Source organism: Spea bombifrons, chromosome 5, assembly GCF_027358695.1.
Source record: "Spea bombifrons isolate aSpeBom1 chromosome 5, aSpeBom1.2.pri, whole genome shotgun sequence".
NCBI classification, from domain to species: domain Eukaryota; kingdom Metazoa; phylum Chordata; class Amphibia; order Anura; family Pelobatidae; genus Spea; species Spea bombifrons.
Window position 1 is genome coordinate 66,046,015 of NC_071091.1, and position 18,409 is coordinate 66,064,423.

General features: G+C 40.5%; 1 protein-coding gene across 1 annotated transcript in view; it reads right to left on the reverse strand.

Annotated features, from left to right (window-relative positions):
- Positions 1-18,409, reverse strand: part of GMDS (GDP-mannose 4,6-dehydratase) — a 246,979-nt gene that overhangs the window by 135,796 nt on the left and 92,774 nt on the right. Inside the window, exon 7 of the mRNA XM_053466862.1 lies at positions 3,845-3,972. Within this exon, the coding sequence (XP_053322837.1) occupies positions 3,845-3,972 (128 nt within the window). The remainder of the gene's footprint in view (positions 1-3,844; positions 3,973-18,409) is intronic.

Below are 18,409 nucleotides of genomic sequence, written 5' to 3' on the forward strand. Positions count from 1 at the left end.
GGCACTGACAGTGCCTCTCCTATTGTTACTGGGGGAACTGGTTGCCCCACTTCTTTGACCCCTGCCTGGGTCGCCCCCAAAGACTCCCGCTCTTTCCACGGCTTGATCAGGTTTACGTGGTAAACCTGGAAGGGTTTTCTCCTGCCCGGTTGATGGACCTTGTAGTTCACCTCACTCATCTTCTCTACAACCTCATAGGGACCCTGCCACTTGGCTAAAAACTTACTTTCGACGGTGGGCACTAAAACCAGGACCCTGTCCCCAGGATTAAAGGCCCTCAACCTGGCAGATCTGTTATAAATTCTGCTCTGGGCCTCCTGCGCTCTTTGCAGATGCGTTTTAACTATAGGCATCACCGTCGCTATTCGCTCCTGCATCTGAGCCACATGTTCAATAACACTCTTATATGGAGTGGCCTCGGTCTCCCAAGTTTCTTTGGCAATATCTAACAAACCCCGTGGATGTCGGCCATAGACTAACTCAAAGGGGAAAAACCCTGTAGACGCTTGGGGCACCTCCCTGATAGAGAACATGAGGTAGGGTAATAGACAGTCCCAATCCCGACCATCCCTTTCTACCACCTTTTTTAGCATATGCTTTAGGGTTTTGTTAAACCTCTCCACTAACCCGTCTGTTTGAGGGTGGTACACTGAGGTACGGAGGTGAGCGATTTTAAACAACTTACACAGGTCTTTCATGACCCGTGACATAAAGGGCGTACCCTGGTCAGTAAGAATTTCTTTAGGGATCCCCGTGCGAGAGAACATGTAAAACAACTCCCTAGCAATATTCTTGGAGGCCATGTTTCTTAAGGGTACCGCCTCTGGGTACCGGGTAGCATAATCCAAGACAACCAAAATGTATTGGTGTCCCCTAGCAGATTTGACAATGGGCCCTACCAAATCCATGGCAACTCTCTCAAATGGTACTTCAATGATGGGAAGTGGCACCAAGGGGCTACGGAAGTGTGGTGTTGGGGCACTCTTCTGGCACGTGGGGCATGACTCACAATACCTTTTTACTTCTTCATATACCCCAGGCCAATAAAATCTTTGGAGGACCCTCTCTTGTGTTTTATTAGTCCCCAAGTGCCCCCCAAACACATGGTTATGGGCTATGTCCAGCACCAGGTGTCGGTATGGTTTTGGCACCAGAAGCTGTTCCACAATTTCCTTGTTAACTTTGGTGACCCGGTACACTAGATCCCCATTCATGGCAAAATGCGGAAATTTCTGGTCAGCTTCGGGTTCCTGTGGTACCCCATTTACTACCGTGACATTTGCCCGTGCAGTTCCCAGAGTGGGGTCTCTCACTTGCTCGGTCCCGAAGTTACCCCGAGACATTTCTAAATCTAAGACCTGTTGGCCGGGTAGGGAAGTTTCTTCTTCTTCCTCCCCAGCTAACACCTGCAAGGGGAAAGAATCTTCACTATACATTTCGGGTGGGCCTAGATCCTTTTCATCATGCCCCTTACTGGTATCATTGTTCCCAATGGCCGTCTCACCTGACCCATTATTTACAGGGAGGGGTACAGACTCTGCCGGAGTTTGTTCCCCAGCTGCAGAAACGTTCCCCCTTCTCCACAACTCCCAGAACAAGGGGAAATCACGGCCTAAAATAACCGCATGCATAAGTCTTTTTACAACTCCGACTTCGTAGGTCACAGTTCCAGATGGGGTCACCAACTTAATGGGGGCCACAGGGTAAGCTACAATATCCCCGTGGATGCATAGCACTCTTATGTGCTTGTTCGGCACGTAGTCCATAGTCACAAGGCCAGCCCGAACCAAAGTCACCAGGCTACCCGAGTCCAAAAGTGCCTTCACGGAGCAGTCACCTATCTTCACCATACAAAAATGCGGCTCAGTCTCTGATTCTGGAACGGCTGCACAAACCGGTTCTGCAAACAGGGACTGACGCCGACTAGCGTCACACACCATGGGCTCTGAGTTAAGAGGGCAATAGGCGGCTATGTGTCCCCACTCATGGCACCTCCAGCACTGGGGGGTCCCTGGCCTCCTTAGTAGGGAGCCCTTTCTAGGATTGTGGGGTCCCAGGGGTTCAGGATCAGTCTTTTGCCCTTGCCCAAACTCTAGAGCCCTGCTCTCTCTCACATTTTCCCAAACACCTCCAGCTGGAACTCTCTTACCCAAAGATGTCGCGGGTCTGACAGTCTTGGAAGGTGTTGGTGCCGCAGGGACCTCACGGAGGAAGTCCTCGGTTGCTATGAACCTTTCCACCATGTTGACAAGCTGCTCAGCAGTTCTGGGGTCTCCATGCCCAACCCACCGTTGTAGCTCCGCCGGGAGAGCGCGGAGGTAGTGGTCCACTACCACCTTTTCCACAATCTGGGCTGGTGTAGTGGATTCTGGTTCCAGCCACTTGCGTACAAGATGAATCAGATCATACATCTGGGACCTGGCAGGCTTGTCCATGGTGTATTTCCAACAGTGGACTCTCTTGGCCCGAACAGCGGGCGTAACACCCAGGCGAGCAAGGATCTCCATTTTTAGTTTTGTAAAGTCCCGGACATCCTGCTCCCCGAGGTCATAGTAGGCCTTTTGCGGTTCACCAGTCAGGAAGGGTGCAATCACTTCTGCCCACTCTGCAACTGGCAGTCTCTCTCTCTCCGCCACTCTCTCAAATACGGTGAGGTATGCCTCAACGTCGTCGTCAGGTGTCATTTTTTGTAAGCCCCGCTGAACGGCCCTCCTCACGTTAACAGTCTCAAGGGGGCTTGCCTCCACTTGTTGGGGCTGAGCCACAACAGTCTCTCTGAGCGCAGCAATCTGCTCCATTAACAGGCGATTCGTTTCCTGTTGTTGGGCCATAGTCTGCTGTTGCGCATGTTGCTGGGCGTGAAAAGCCTCTGCATGAAACTTCCGTTGCTGTTCCAAGGCCTGCTCATGTCTCAGGTTAGCCTGTATCAGCTGCTTTATCACTTCCTCCATTGTGCCGGATGGGCCTTACAGTGCTGCAGCCTTCACTCAGGACATATGCTTCCGGCCCTTTAAATGTCCACAAAATTCAGATGCTGTGTTTTGTCCTGCCGTTGCTCCTAGCACCACTGTGCCCGCATTCTCCACCAATTGTAGGGGACAGCTCACGCATGGGGCGGCAATGACAGTTTCACACAGGTTTCCAACGTAAAAGCGCGTTTATGTAGATGTTGTAGTCACAGAGCACCTTGTAAACAAAACAAACTATAAGCCTGTCCGGCTCTAACTAAACAGCAGGATACCTCTCTAGCAGCCTAAGGTCTGTCACAAAGCAAAGTAACCAGTTTTGTATGGGGTAAAGCTTCATACCTGGTGGGCTGCAGCGCTGGCTGTAGCTGCTCCTTCATTCAGGTTCTCCCTCCCCTTGCAAACCTAACAGCCCTCTCTTTTAAGGCTTCCTCCCCAGTAACGAGCTTAGGAAGCCTCACCTGAGAGCACCTGGGTTTGCTACCATGCCTGGCTGAGGTAACCAGGTGAGATATATATCCCATCAACCACTCTCCCATACACTTTACCACAATATATATATCTATATCTATATACTTAGGAGCCCTGCCGATGCACAGTTAATCTTCCCATAAGAAGCCAGCTGAAGAATGTAAACCTTAATTTTCCTCAGTATTAAAAGATTTATTTTCTGTTCAGGTCACGCCTAGGGTAGACCACTATATTCTGCTAAACTCCCAGGACTGAAATTGAGAACACAACTGGGTTCGTTTTCCTTCCCTGGCACAGAATCACAAGATACCCCCTGTAGGTCAGACAGTTTTATTTAGAGACGGTGCATTAGGAATTTCAGCCACACAAAAATCACTGTTATGAGGAGCTTCTGGCCAATAGCCTACCTCAACGTAGTCCTTGGCATGACCCCAATCTCGCTTGGCATCCAGATTTCCAAGGCTGAAGCATTCCATCTGTCCGAGGTGGATCTTAGCTACTGAACGGCTAATTTTTCGGGTTACAAAATTTGCCCCTGAAAGAGAGATAAAAAAAAGTACTGTTGGTATTTTCACGCCAACAAATAAATGTCTGGCAGAACCAAAGCGCTTCCCCCACCTCACAATTTCTTTTATTCGTCAATCCTGTGATTCCTCATACCCCCGCTCACAAAAAGCGAAAGCATCGTTCATCATTTGAGTAAGCTAAGAAGCTGCAATTGCTAGAGTTGCAGGCTCCCCTTTCACATCTTTCCTTTCTAAAAACTTCTTAAGCATTCCTAATTCACTGCTTCAATATTCAATCCAGGCAGAAGGCCAAGGAAAATCAATCGGAATGTCAGTTTATAAACATAAAATGCAAAAGGTTATACAAAGGGAAAACACCAGCAAAGAAGACAGACATCTAAGACCACCCCAGCTTTAGAATTAAAGACGAGTATGAGTATCTGCCTGTTAATAAAGCAGATGGCAAAACCATGTAACATATTGCATTTTGGGCCAGGTTGAATAAAGGGGCTATTCGGGATCAGCCTTTTGACATTGTAATTTATACAATAGGTACTGCTTTTTAGCATCTCTGCCAACTTTAAATCTGTAAGAGGTGAGGAATTCTTGCTAAGCATGTCAGGACCCTTTAGGCAGGTTCCTTGCATGGCTACCTGTTTACATGTAACTGGGCCAATTGGCTTTGATTGACTCGGTTTTCATCATTAGGAAATATGAGGATGGGGTAGACTCACTGGGCACCCTCACAACAGGTGCGGAAAAAATAATACATATATATATATAAATATTAGATATTTTTGTCTAAATACATAGTGAGAAGGCCATGTGTCCAAGAAATGAGCTGAAGTCTGTATCGATTTGAGATTTTAATAATTTTTTAGCTGTGAAAACAAGAATTAAACGGGAACTGCCACAATTCTATATGTGGCATTTTTGTATTGTCCACACGGTACCTACAAACATACGCTACTTTCCTAGCTTGACTTCGGACACTAAGCGGTAGTGTTAGCCTGTGCTGACACCGTAGCTCCATATGTGAAGCCAGAGTAATGTTGTAAATACAGATGTGGCTCGCTGTTTTTCCAACACAAGGCTTGTATAAAGCCATTTTGACACCATTTGCTGCATCCATATTCTCGCATCAGGTGTGAGACAAATCATCTGCTCTGTGTTCCGATTCCAGGTCAAAGAAACGATCTTCACAAATAGCAGAGTATCATAACTAGTCGAGTACTAGTGTGAAAACACTGAAACGATGAAGTTATTTGTACACACATTCAATACAGCAATAGGACATTAAAGGATCAAAAGTATGGTAGACGTCCCCTTCACTAATGTCAACTTTGCATCTCAAGGTGTAGCCGTCAACTATGTGCAGCATTAACCTCAACTAAATTGGGTGGCACAGGACTGAAAGATTAGGGAACCTGAAAGATTGATGAACTACAATGCAGACACCCCATCACGAGGCAATTTCGTAACACATGAGAATGATCTGGAGCAAACCACTCGCGTCAATCTGTTTAAATATTTATTTGCCTTTTTCACAAGATTCTTCTTCGGAGGTATCTAATTCCGCACTCAGCTGCATTTATGCAAAGACCTTTAGCTTTAAATGTTTCCGGGTTTAAATTAATATTCTTAAAACAGAAAGCTTTTGCCAGGCTAAATATGCCACAAAAAAAAAATCTGAGCAAACAGATGTGCTACTGAGTAATGATGCAGACGCTGAGTGCCAAAGGTATTATATCACAGCACAGACAAGAACTGTTTAAAATACAAATTTAAATAGTGCTAATGGTATTACATATCAAAGGATCATTCCCACTTTCTTTAGTCAAACAAAAAGGTACTGTTTCATTGGAAATGCGATTTAAAGGAAATTAAACTTTGGCTTATAAAACCAATTTACAATACCCAAGAGCTTACAGCATCTACCTGTGTATTCTGCCTGCAAAATGCACACAAACAGGTTTTAGGTAAGCAGCAGAGACATAACCAAAACTCTTGAAGCCTGGAGAAGGTCCCTCATGATGGTGACGTCACAGTCACTTGTGGAAGTGGAAAGAAGCACGGGGGCATTGCTGCCGGGTGGCTCAAACATGCCCCTCGCCTTGCAGCGCAAGTGCCCCTATGGCCTCAGACGTTACAGCCTGATGAACAGCATAGGGGACAACCAAATTCATGTGGTTTTGTGCGTTTCAATTGACTCCTATAATAAATGTAATAGTGAGAAAGTCTAAACATAAAAGGTTGCCAATGATTTTGCTTTCCATGCTCCCAAAACCAGCAAATCTGGTGGGATGGGACAGAACGTGGTGGCAATGCCAAAAAATGGTTAAACTACCAATCACATAACTATTTCATCATAGAACTGGGGAAAGTTGTGATATTTGCTAAAAACATTTCTTAGCTGCTGATGCCCTGGTAGATATATCAATATACAGTTTTCTTTATTCAGTGTAGGTAAATGTATAGGTCATATGACTGCTTTGTTAATGTACAACCAAGGCTGGGAAGGTCACCATGGGATGGTGCTTAATGGTGTCTTCTGTAACTCCCACAAATTAGACCCACTTTGATCAAGCCTTGTCTAATTTCAAATATTTGCTATCTACAAAGTATTTTTGCTGCCCCCCCAAAAAAACATGGCGGGGTGGTAAAGGGATCTGGCCTTGAGCTAACACTTTCATTTTTTATGTAGCAGACAGACAATATTAAAGTCCTCATCACACTAGAAAATCTACATCTTAAGGTACAGAGAGTAGAACTGCCAAATGCCTCAATATAACCTATAATAGCATATATATATATATGATCTAGTCACAAAAACAAAAAAAATCCTTGCTCTTGCCTTTAAGTTATATATTCATTGACTTCATAAAACAGTAAGCTCTCCTATAAAAATGTTTTTTCCCTGCCTTCTAAAAGCAAAACATGATGTTTCAGCACTACAGCACTATATTAAAAACGATATGGCGCAATTGTATTATTTATCCAATCTTTCAGGTGTTACAGAGCACCGAAACAACACAATTGTACTAAATCTTCAGAAAGTGTTTAAATATTGTTTATGTCCCGCCAAATGCATACAGTCAGTTTAATATATACCCTTACTGTGTGCATGAGAGGTTCTACAGTTTGAATTGAATATTCCGTTTAACGGTATGAGACCCACAATTTTATAGACTTAACCACAGAACCATTTCAGGGGATTGTTTTTTCTTAGTCTATACATTTCTTGCAATACATACAGCTTGTTGGATTTTTTTTTACTTGTGCACATTTAATTTACAGTAGTCATTAAAGAGTATTTATGTTCACATGCCCCAATAATGATGGCATTTTCAATATCACAGATATATTGGACTTAAACAAATAAAATCTATTTAATTGTGTACAATTTAAAATCATGAATAGCCCCATCTATTTAAACAAGGTCATGCATATTTGTGGTCTTCGAGGAATGGAACTGAACAGCCCGATTGTAGCTTATGGTTACAGCTGCTCAGCAATAAAATTCTTAACAAATTACTTTTTTTTTCTGTGCACATTTTTAAAAGTGCACACTTGCCATATAAACCGTGGAAGGCAATATATTGCAATTATTTTAAAGGAAAAAAAATAGTACTTATTGAGATATCACATTGTTAGATGCTGCACGAATTAAAATCACATTTTAACCCTGGTTCAGCGAGTGAACAGATGGGAACATTTGTTAGGTTAAAGACATACATTTATTCATATAAGGACCTTGCTGGCTTGTAATTGTATTTAGAAAATGTTTTTCATGGTAGGTTTCTGTATATGCAAATGTCAATCATTCTCAATGCAAATCACACACTGTGGGCCCACTTATACTATATAATGTATATAAAGTATGGCTTTTAAACAATTTTAAACTGGCACGGAGAGAGACAGGCACTCTGCGGGGTCACGTTATACCACGAGTCCCCGTGGTGGAACCGAGGTTGCTCGGACAGTTAGTCCGAAATCTGCAGGAAGTGCATGCGAGCATGGATGTGCATGTTTAAGTGTGTGTGAACGTAGATAAGTATGTGTAAGTGTGTGAGCATGTATCTTTAAGTGGAGTGAGATGGAGTATGAGTTAGTATGAGTGGTGTGAGAGGTGTGTTATAATGAATGTGTACATGTGTTAGTGGGTATGAGTAAGTGTGCATTAGCAAATTTGTTTGTTTACATATGTATGCCATAGTGTATAGTGGAGGGGCGGCAAGGAGCAAACATGGCACAGGTAAGCTGTTGGGGGGCAGTGACAAACTAGACCAAAGAAGGCACAGGCAGGCTGTTTTGGGGCAATGGTGGCTTTGTGGGACATGTTGCCTGGTGACGTTGGGGGCCCCAGGGCAATTTTTGCAAGGCATTTGGAGATGTGGAGAGGGGGAAGACCATATGGGGGATTTTGCAGGATCCCCCCCATGGAAAATTGACCATCTGAAAATTTAAAGTGACCACACAGCTAATATGTATTAAATTGCATATGATGGCTGGAGTGCCCCTTTAGTACGTATATGTCACTTAAATATCTTCTGTACAATGTTCTCTTTGCACCCTACACACTGCTAAGATAAACTACTAATCTCACGTCATTGTCTACTGTATGGTTTGCTATCCATATTGAGCTAGCTTTGCTGGTTCCTAAGCTGTGAACACTATTGATGCTGCCTCAAACCTAAAATAAATGTAAAAATCTCTTTTGTACAGCACATGAGTCCATACACTATTTACCAACTATAGAATTATAAATCATTTCCAGCGGACTTGCCTACAAAACGCCAACCCACTAGGTATACCAATCGGATCTAATACACACACATAAACACACTATTGCTATGTTCTGGATTTATGAAACAAACCAGAAAATAGTAGCTTGAATTGTCAAGAAAGGTAACCTTAGGTGTAAAACTGGGGCTAATCTCTTGTTATTTACCCTGAACTCTTTATAACCCTATGTATTGGACTGGAGTCACTTTTTCCACAGGCCCTGCTGTCTGCTTCACCTCATGTAGTAATCTCTGGCTTCTCTATGGAGCGGTGACTGGGTTCTTGGCTGTGATCAGGCTGGGCGTTGTAAGAAAAGACAGTGATACTGCCACGGTTGACCGACCAGACTACTGAGATCAGAGAGACAATGCTTCATTTGCTCACGGCATCTTGCCAAAGGCAACGCTGTTTAACTGCAGGTACTCTTAAGTCCAAAAGGCATGTTTCAAACAACATATCGGCTTCAAAGGGAGCCCTTCATAACTGTGAATGCGTTAGGGACCCACTTTTAGAATTTGCTCTTTTTAAAATATTGGGAAAATCTGTGTCACACTTTTATAGATCTCTCACATTCACACTCTATCGGGTCCTAAGCAGCTACTTGATCTGCCTATACTGAATGCCAGCGCCATCCCTGCGCTAGCGAATAACCCCTACTACATATTGAAAGATGGATGACGCATTGCTTTAGGGGTGATGACCATATGCCTTTATATCCAATTCACTGAACTGGACTGGCTTATATAGTATACATCTATATACTTAGCCAGGTCAAGCCCTAACAGGGTAATTTAACGGGAAGTAGGAGTCTGCAGAGCCCATAGTAAGAAACTGGGCACAGAATTATTTTCTACATGTATTCCAATTAAACATCCTTCTCCTCAAAATACCTTTGCTACTGTCAGCTGAAACGAGCTGGCATAAACCTAGCAGAAAATGAATGGGTTGTGTCAAACATTTTATGGAACTGCTATTAACATTAAAATATCAAGGACATTTGGGCATTCTAGTAAAGAGATCTTCGATTAGCTTGTTTGTTTCTTTTTTCTTTCTTTCTGTAGGCTAGGAAAGTGTTTGATCTAGATTTGGCGTTTTGGCAGTCAACGCAGGCGAGACAAATGGCTGTAAAACAAGGCAACTGGACTTCCTACAGCTCCATCTTATTTGGCTGCCATGACAAACTGCCTTTGTTATTTTGTCCTTGCCACGGCAAAGTAAATGTATATGTTACACACTAAACAGATGAAGACAGTCAGACCTTTCATAATGATATCGTCTTGACCAAGCAAAGCAAACAATGGTGACTTTGCTATTATTACGAATTCTAATAGAACATTCATATTTTAAAGGTTTACAAAATCCTTCAAGAAAGGCTGTGTTCCAGAGAAGTAAGTGAGAGCCTAGTGGAGCATCTACGCATTTATACATCTGTGATTAAACAATGCAGCGTTCATTAGGTGGGATCTACAAGTGGAATCGGTAACTGAATTTACTTCCTGAACACAACTCGACACCCTCTCCTATCATCATGCCTGCAAACCTTAATAGAAAGGGCAAAATGTGAAATAACTTTCCTTTAGTCATAAGAATTCTTTCAAAGCTGACATTTAAATAACAATAAACATAATAATATGCCAATCTAAGAACGGAGACGGAGATGTGGTCAATAAGGTCATAAGAGCAGCCGCTGATATTAAAACTAAACGAATGGTGTAGTATAAGTGGTGATATTGGTGCAAAGTATTAAAAGTGGTGTTTTTTCCACGGCAGCTACTGGAATCGTTCAATCAACAAGAGCACCCCACTGGTTGCTATAGTGACAAGATCACTTTTAAAATGTTTGCATTCTCAATGAAACCAAAGTGACTTATAACAAAATGGCAAAAGCTATTTAGTAATTACAAGTAGAATTGGATAAATCAAGACAGATAGTCTTCAAATTATAACTGCTAGGGCCTATCATCTTTTATTCTTTCATATGCATTTTTATTAAAACATCCCTTCGTGGCTCCTGGCTAACAAAAAAAAAGCCATCTCCCTTTTTTTTCGGGCACTTAAATAGTATAACTTGCTTATACTTGTTCGTGGGTCTTCTTATAGCAAGTTGTATATTCTGCTGCCCTGAGCAGAGTGCAAGGATGTGGCATCATATTATGTATCTGGGCTAAAGAAACAAATCAGAGATAAAGATTTATATATTTACGATGATATCTTGTTTGTCCCAAGCAGATTCAGCAGCCCACAGGAGAGCAAGAAAGATAGATGCATGGCACATGCTAACCAAGCTAGACAAATCTTATGGGTTGCAGCTCAACCAGGGCTGGTTGCAACTGCATTCTCTGGATCCCCCAGTTATTAATGTATCTACACAAATATTACTTAATACATATATTTTTTTAATTAAATGTAATATTTTAAAATGATGTTAGAAAATGTTTTTTTAAATCCATCAACATCAACTGTACTCTGCAACAGATTCTTGGACACAACGTTTCCCAAAGGGCTTCAAGAAGATTTATCACAAAGCTTGATGACAGAGTGCACTACACTTCAAGTTCCATCCAGCAGCCATGATCATCACACCTCTCCACTGCGTTCCCTACAGATCAAACTGACCTAAGTGCCAACAAAAATAAATCTCACGTTTTCCTTTTCACTTAATAGAATATTCCTGGAGCACAATATTGCACTGTCTGTCACTTATGTTATGAATTACATCAGCGCTTCCAAATCCTATGGGTAATCCAAAACTTATTAGGCCATGGATGCAATTATCTGCGTACGTACGATCAAAAAGGAATAGGTCTTTTGCCAGATTGTATACGTAACGTTTGTTAAAATATATATATATAAAAAAGGAATTGTTAATGAGGGAGTCAATATTTACAGGACCTAGAAGTGCAGTTGCTAGCTGCTCTTGAGTTCCATTACCTTGTGTTTATCTGTCAACACGTTGCCGCGTATGTCATTACACAAGTCAGTTTCTTCTTCCATGCGTTTGTTGCTGTGGTAACCAGGTAATACAAATACAGGTGCGAGCTTCTGATTTTTAAGCACATTCCTAGTTAGTCATCGGCGCTTTTCACGGACGTGGAAAATCAGAATGGATGTTACCGACTTTCATTTGTGAATCACAAAAAAAGATCGTAATATTGTGTTTCAACGAATGGTATTATTCCAGAAGTGAAATGCTTAAGAGAGATCAATGGGTATCATAAGGATGAAGATTTGGGATCTGTTTCTTCTCCCAAAAAGCATGCCACATATGATTTTGGAATAGGGCAGAATCCATACAGGCCTGGGACTTTTATTATTATTATTTTTTTTATTTTTGTCATAGGGGCATTGCATCATTCCTCACAAACTAGAGATGCCAGCATTACTGCCCATATTACCAACTCTTTTCCAGGTTAATTCCCAATGCAGAAGTGCCTATACAGGGCCAGTTTGCAAATGGCCCGATTTTTATATACAAAAGCCCCATCGCCTCTATAGTGAGTGGAATCTATTTCATTTCTGGATTTTTATATTGTTGACTTTTATTATTATTATTTGGACTCCTGACTGTCTCAATCAGGGCTTATTTTACTTGTTATGCTTAGAAAATTATTTTTTTTGTTGATATGTTGATGGAAGATGTTCCCTGCTAATTTAATTACATTGCTAGAAGAAATATGCATTGGTCCCATACACATATATACCCATATATACCCAGTCTGCTACATTTAGGAATAGACATAAGACTGATGATCTGACAAAGGTTCATCCATCTAGAAGTAGCACTGCCAGTGAGCATAACTTCCATGGGACAGACTAGATAAGTGCTGTTAGGCTTGCATAGGAGGATTTAAGTACAGAGTGGTCTCCACTGGGGTTTCCATATAAAGCCCACTATATATGAGCACAGTTATTACATGATCTGAACATCACGTGCCACCGTTAATCCCCAATCTAGGAGCAGAGAGGCAACTTCAAAGGGCTTCTAAATATATGTTAAATATAGACATTTACAAACTACATGGTTAACGTGCCTTTATTAATCTATTTGCCAGGTTGAGTAATGCTGAAATCTAAGGTCATGAAAAGAACACTGTTCATGAAAATTGTAAACACACACACACGTATATTTAAGATAAAACGCTTCAAATCTCTTGTGGGTCAATTTCTGGTGCAGAACACTATATATTAAATTTAAGAATACGTAACAAACGTCTATATCAAATGCATATTCTAATCCTAGGAAGTACCGTTTCTTTAAAATTCCTGGACAGTTAAGGTCTTTGCCAATAAACATAGAATATCACAGGCGTGGGCTGGAGAGAAGACAAATATATCTAGAAAATATGTGAGAAAAATATAATAATTGAAAAAACATGCTAGCCAGGCAAATCCGGCCTTAGAACTACATGTCTGGCATGTCAAAAGTTAGTTATTCATATTCTCACAATACAAAATAGATTTGGCGATTTTTTGATCTCAAATGGCAACGTTCCATTAGGATGGTGGTTGCTCTTGTGGCACCTACAGGGTTAATAATAAGTATATGGCCTTATGGTTCTTTAGCCAAAAGTAGTTTTCTTTGTTCTGGGCGACAGTTACATAAGGTCATTGAAAGATCAAGGCAATTAGTCTTCCCTTCTTAATTACTTGAAGAGCCAAAGTATAATTTGTTGTTGGGAACACAAATCTGAAACTAACCAGCTGTTTTTTTTCCTCCCCATTCGTCAATTGTTTGCGTTTAGCAAAGAAATGAAAAGAGGCAGCTCTAACGTAGTATTATATGTTCGTGAATATATATTTTTTCATACTAAACGTTGAGGTTATAACGATATCTATGGATGTCTACAGTTCCCTTCATAGCAATTGATCCAAAAGTAGAAAATTAAATACTATATGGTAATGTGCTAAAGCTCAATAATGGTATACTTATTTAATAAATTAAATTAAAAAAAAAATATGAAGCTTCAAATTTGTAAAATATTAAGCAACTGGTACCATTTATTTTTGCGTTATCTACATTTAAACATTTATAAATCGGCTATATCTCGTTTCACCCCCCACATAGTGAAATAAGTTAGCAAGAATGCTTTGTGTCAGCTAGAGTGACCCCTGTAAACGTTGTACATCTTGTGAACTGCTAGAAATCCAGCGTAGTGAAAACTTTGCCAGAAAATAAAAATGGTTAGAGAAAGAGAAAGAAAAATCTACATCAGCTGCTGGAGAGAAAGAAGTGTTTGTATTTATAGTACGATTTCTAACAAAATTGTTGTGATCTAGTGGCCATTATCGAGAAAACTGAGCTTTCATATACACTGCGGATTAAGTAACATTTAAAAGAATAACCAATCAGGATCCAATCTGCAGCTGGAGAGGCAGTATCTGAAAGTATGTGGACCTACTGGTCACAGGCCCAACGGGCATCTGCCCAGGGTGCCAGATGGCCAATGTGGGCCTGAGACGCAGATAGCTTCAAATCAATGTGTGGGGTACCCTTACGCCCGTCCCTTCGTGTCTATAAGCAAAGGGCTCCTATAACAGCCACCCAGGCGGGCCACTGCTCAGGATTTGCTGTTTGTAGACATCTGGTTTAGTCGTCATCCAGCTACAATGATCCTGAAATTATGTTTTTTCTGGATTAGTAATGAAAACCTTTGTTGTGTGGGGATTGTATCACTGCGTGATGACTTTTACTTGTATGGAGCTGTTCCAGCACTGGGCACATGAGAAAGCATCATACGGTATATCCTGCGATCTAATGGTTAAGTGTTCCCATTAGGGGCTTAAAGGCACAACGGAAAAATAAACCTATTGCTGTCAAACAGGAATTGCCTGGCCTCTAATACATGAGAACAGGTACGTTCCACAAAAATAAACACCAATGCACATCTCTTCCAATACACTGTGACTGTATAACTTATATGCATTAAGATATTAAAAACTCAGGCCTGTGCCTGCTTTACATGCACTAAAATGACAACATTGGGTCCACCATCTCTTTGATTGTTTACGGATGACACACGGGTAGGAAAAGTGTCCGATATATATCTGCAGCAGAGGCCAAAAGCGCTGTATATAGGAATATTGCCTAGTAGAGTTGCATTTCATGCTTGGCACAGGGCAGTGCTCTTAATTCATTTTATTCACTAATAAACTCACTTGCAGGACAGTTGTGATCTTAACCCACAAAGTTGTATATGCATGAGGAAGGGCCACCACTGGAAAGTTTCTTCTGCAAAAGGGTTTATTTAACCCTACACAATGAATATTTGAAGAAGTGCTGTGACTTTTATGAACTCCACTGATTTAGCACTAAAATAATGTACACAGTTACAGTACATACATTACGTGAAGAGGGCCCTGCTCCCAAGCTTACTCTCTAGAGTGATGCAGAATACAGGGCCAACCGAGCTCTTCCTGTAGCAGATGTCCGCTGGGGTCGGAAGCTCATAATGCATAGAACCCGTCATGGAGTTGAAATGTTCACTTCTCCTCCAAACGCTCACTTTAATGAGTAAATCCAAAAGTTTGAGACTGTATCAGCATCTGAAGGAGCAGCCTTTGAGAACCTCAAAGTGTGCGTGACTATTCTGGCCCACAAAGGAGTCATAGCACCCTAACATTGTTATCTTAATATCAACAATGAAAACTTGTGATAGGAAGACCAAAAAGGAAAAACAATGTTAGAGAACCAAAATAGCAAGCCTTTACAGATTTTATTTCAGCAAATTAAAATGTCAATGATGATTTTCCTCTAAACCAGTCGTATGCTGCCCTTTTTACCCTCTGCACTAAATCACAGGGGGCTACTTTTGAGCGAAACGCACAATTTCTTTTGTATGTTCAGGGCTGCTTTAAATACACAAACGCAGAGCTCAAGGTGTTCATTATTTACAGCACCTCACAAAAGAATTTTACAGTCCCATTAAGTGCCCTGTTTTATAACCCTCACAGAATTAATTTTATATTAAGTGCATATTATTTCATTATTACTTGTTTGCAAATGAAGTGTTAACGTGATGGAACATTGCCAAACTGACAGTCATTTACATGGACGCGACTTCGATTTATATCTACATATTTAGAATGATAGAGAATAAGTGTGTATTTTTACACACAAATTGGGTAAGCTGCATTTACACTTGGGTTATGGGAAAACTACCAATCACTCCTTTCCAGTGGAATATATAAATGTACGTGTTAAAGTATACACACATAATATATATAAAGATATATATATATATTTACATACACAGACATAGATCCACGTGCCCTGTCTATCCATCTCATTGTGTATGGGCCAGATATTGAACCCACTAGTGCTAAGCATGGAATATACCAAATTATTATATGGAATATACAAAAATATTCTTTATTATATTAGGAAGGCTATCTAATTAATGTTTTAAGATTGGCATGATTCATGTCTTAAAATAATAATTTATGGCCTCACTGCACACATTATATATAAAAAATCTTAATATTTGTAGATTTTTGAGACTGCATTTAATTTTTAGATACTCGACATGTACAGACATCTTGTTCTCTAGTTTATCTGGGATACAATAGACGTTTAAGCCTTTTGACACAAAGTTTTGTATTTACATAGTGCAGTAACATGGTTTCATTGTGTATCATGTCACTCCGTGGTAGTATTAAACATGATATTTTACATTACATTTTATTTCTTAAGACAGCGGATTCCGTAGCACTATTACGATTACATTGTAAAGGGAAATATACAAAAAAGCTAGTTGTAACAAAAAGGGACTGCCAGTAAAGCCCCAACCTAGGCATTAACTTTACTGTGGCAGGATTTGGCAATGTTAACCCCTAAAGCACTAGGTGGCATGTTTGGCATCATTCAGCCCTGAACCTCTTTAAGGTTATTACTATACCAGAAAAAACAGTTATTTAAAATAAAATATGTGGATATTTTAGCGCGTAAGTTATATGGAGTATAACAGATGTACTTTATTTGATGTGATGAAAAACAAATGAGCTCATAATATAGGAACTGTCAAAGGTAAAACATAATAAATTACACAAATTGTTAATTTGTTTCATTCTATAACTATTTTTTTTATCACACTCAATATCAGTTTTATTACAATGCCGCTGCCTACGCTAATTACCTTTTTAATGGTATTTAAACAGAAACGGAAGTTGCTTTGGAAACAATTTACCTGCAGACTTTTCCGGGCACGAATAGATACTGGGGACATAAGCTTTCTCAGGGGACTGTCCTCTAGAAAAGGGACAACACATCAATTGTTCCCGAATGACAGAAATATATGATTCCAACAAAGGATATGGGACTTGCAGCCATACTGCACACTCATGTATAGCATTTCAGTAAAATGTATATAACACATTATGGAAGGCCATAATAAGTGTGCACACAAGGCTTTAAAGGTTATTCCCATAGGGCTGTACACTTCTGGAATTATATGAAAAATCCTGTATTCTACACCATTAAGTACCAATGTCTCTTTTGTGCAACACTGCTAAATTAAACCTTTCAATAGAATGAAGCCATCAGGCATAGCACAGGCTCACATCCAATCTTAGCGATTTTCTTCTATCCGTTTTGTCAGATATTTACAGTTAATTGTTTTTGCACATATTTTCTCTGTGATTGGGCACCGGGTTTTTTTTTAGTTTGTAGATAAAAGTGGACATTGCATTATTCTGCTGCGAAGGTCTACGAGACTCCAGTTTGAAAAATGAATAGTTCTGCAAGTGCTGCCTGGAACAAATGTCATTAAACTCTCCCAGTGAGCATCAGAACTTGGCTCCCATTGACTCTCTCTCTCACAAACCATCATCATGTGCCAGATCTTGACGCCATGTGTACTGTATATCAGTCTTGTTGTTCCAGTCGCTTATCGCTGTGTCAAAATAATGGAATGTGCATGTACAAACAGCCTTCCCCCAGTCATCTGTTTCATTTGTTCTCACTTAGTCTCACCAGTGATTTCTACGAAATGTTAATATATGAATATGTCCTGTCTCTTGCTGGCGTGACATAAATGCACAGATAAAAGATTATGACCCCCATTACTTTAATCTTCAAAATTTATAATCTATTCACACAATGAAATATGTGATGGGAACAGCAATTTAGAACGTTCTTCATTAAGCGAATGCACAGACAGCAAAGAATGTAACTGGGCTATTTAACTTGCATTTTACTGGAGAGTATATGACAGCATATAACGAAGCTTTCCAGCATCTTGGAATGACTCGGAAGAATTACCATGACGGCACTTTTATTAAGTCGCAAGATGGTGGCGCTTGCACTGTTAGGCCACCTTAAGGGAAAGAAATAATCACCAAGTGAATGTTTAGCATCACCTGGTGTTTTTTCCTCCACAAGGGTCAAAAATATTTCCACAATCGGTCAATTGTAAGCCCTTTTTGTAAAATCCATTTAAGTTTTTGCGATATGCGCTGAGAAGCTTGCAATTATCTTGTCAACATGGAGATATTGGGCAAGGTATCTTCAGATAGTGGAGACAAAGGCAAAATGTTAAGGCCTTTAGCTCTATGTTGTCCTGCATTTACGCCCAAGTAGCTTGTGACCTCCAGCACTTTCTTAAAGATATTATTTCTTAATGATTTAAATGCTCTTCGCATTAAAAGCTCTGTTTATCCATATCTGATTTATGACTAGCAATTGAA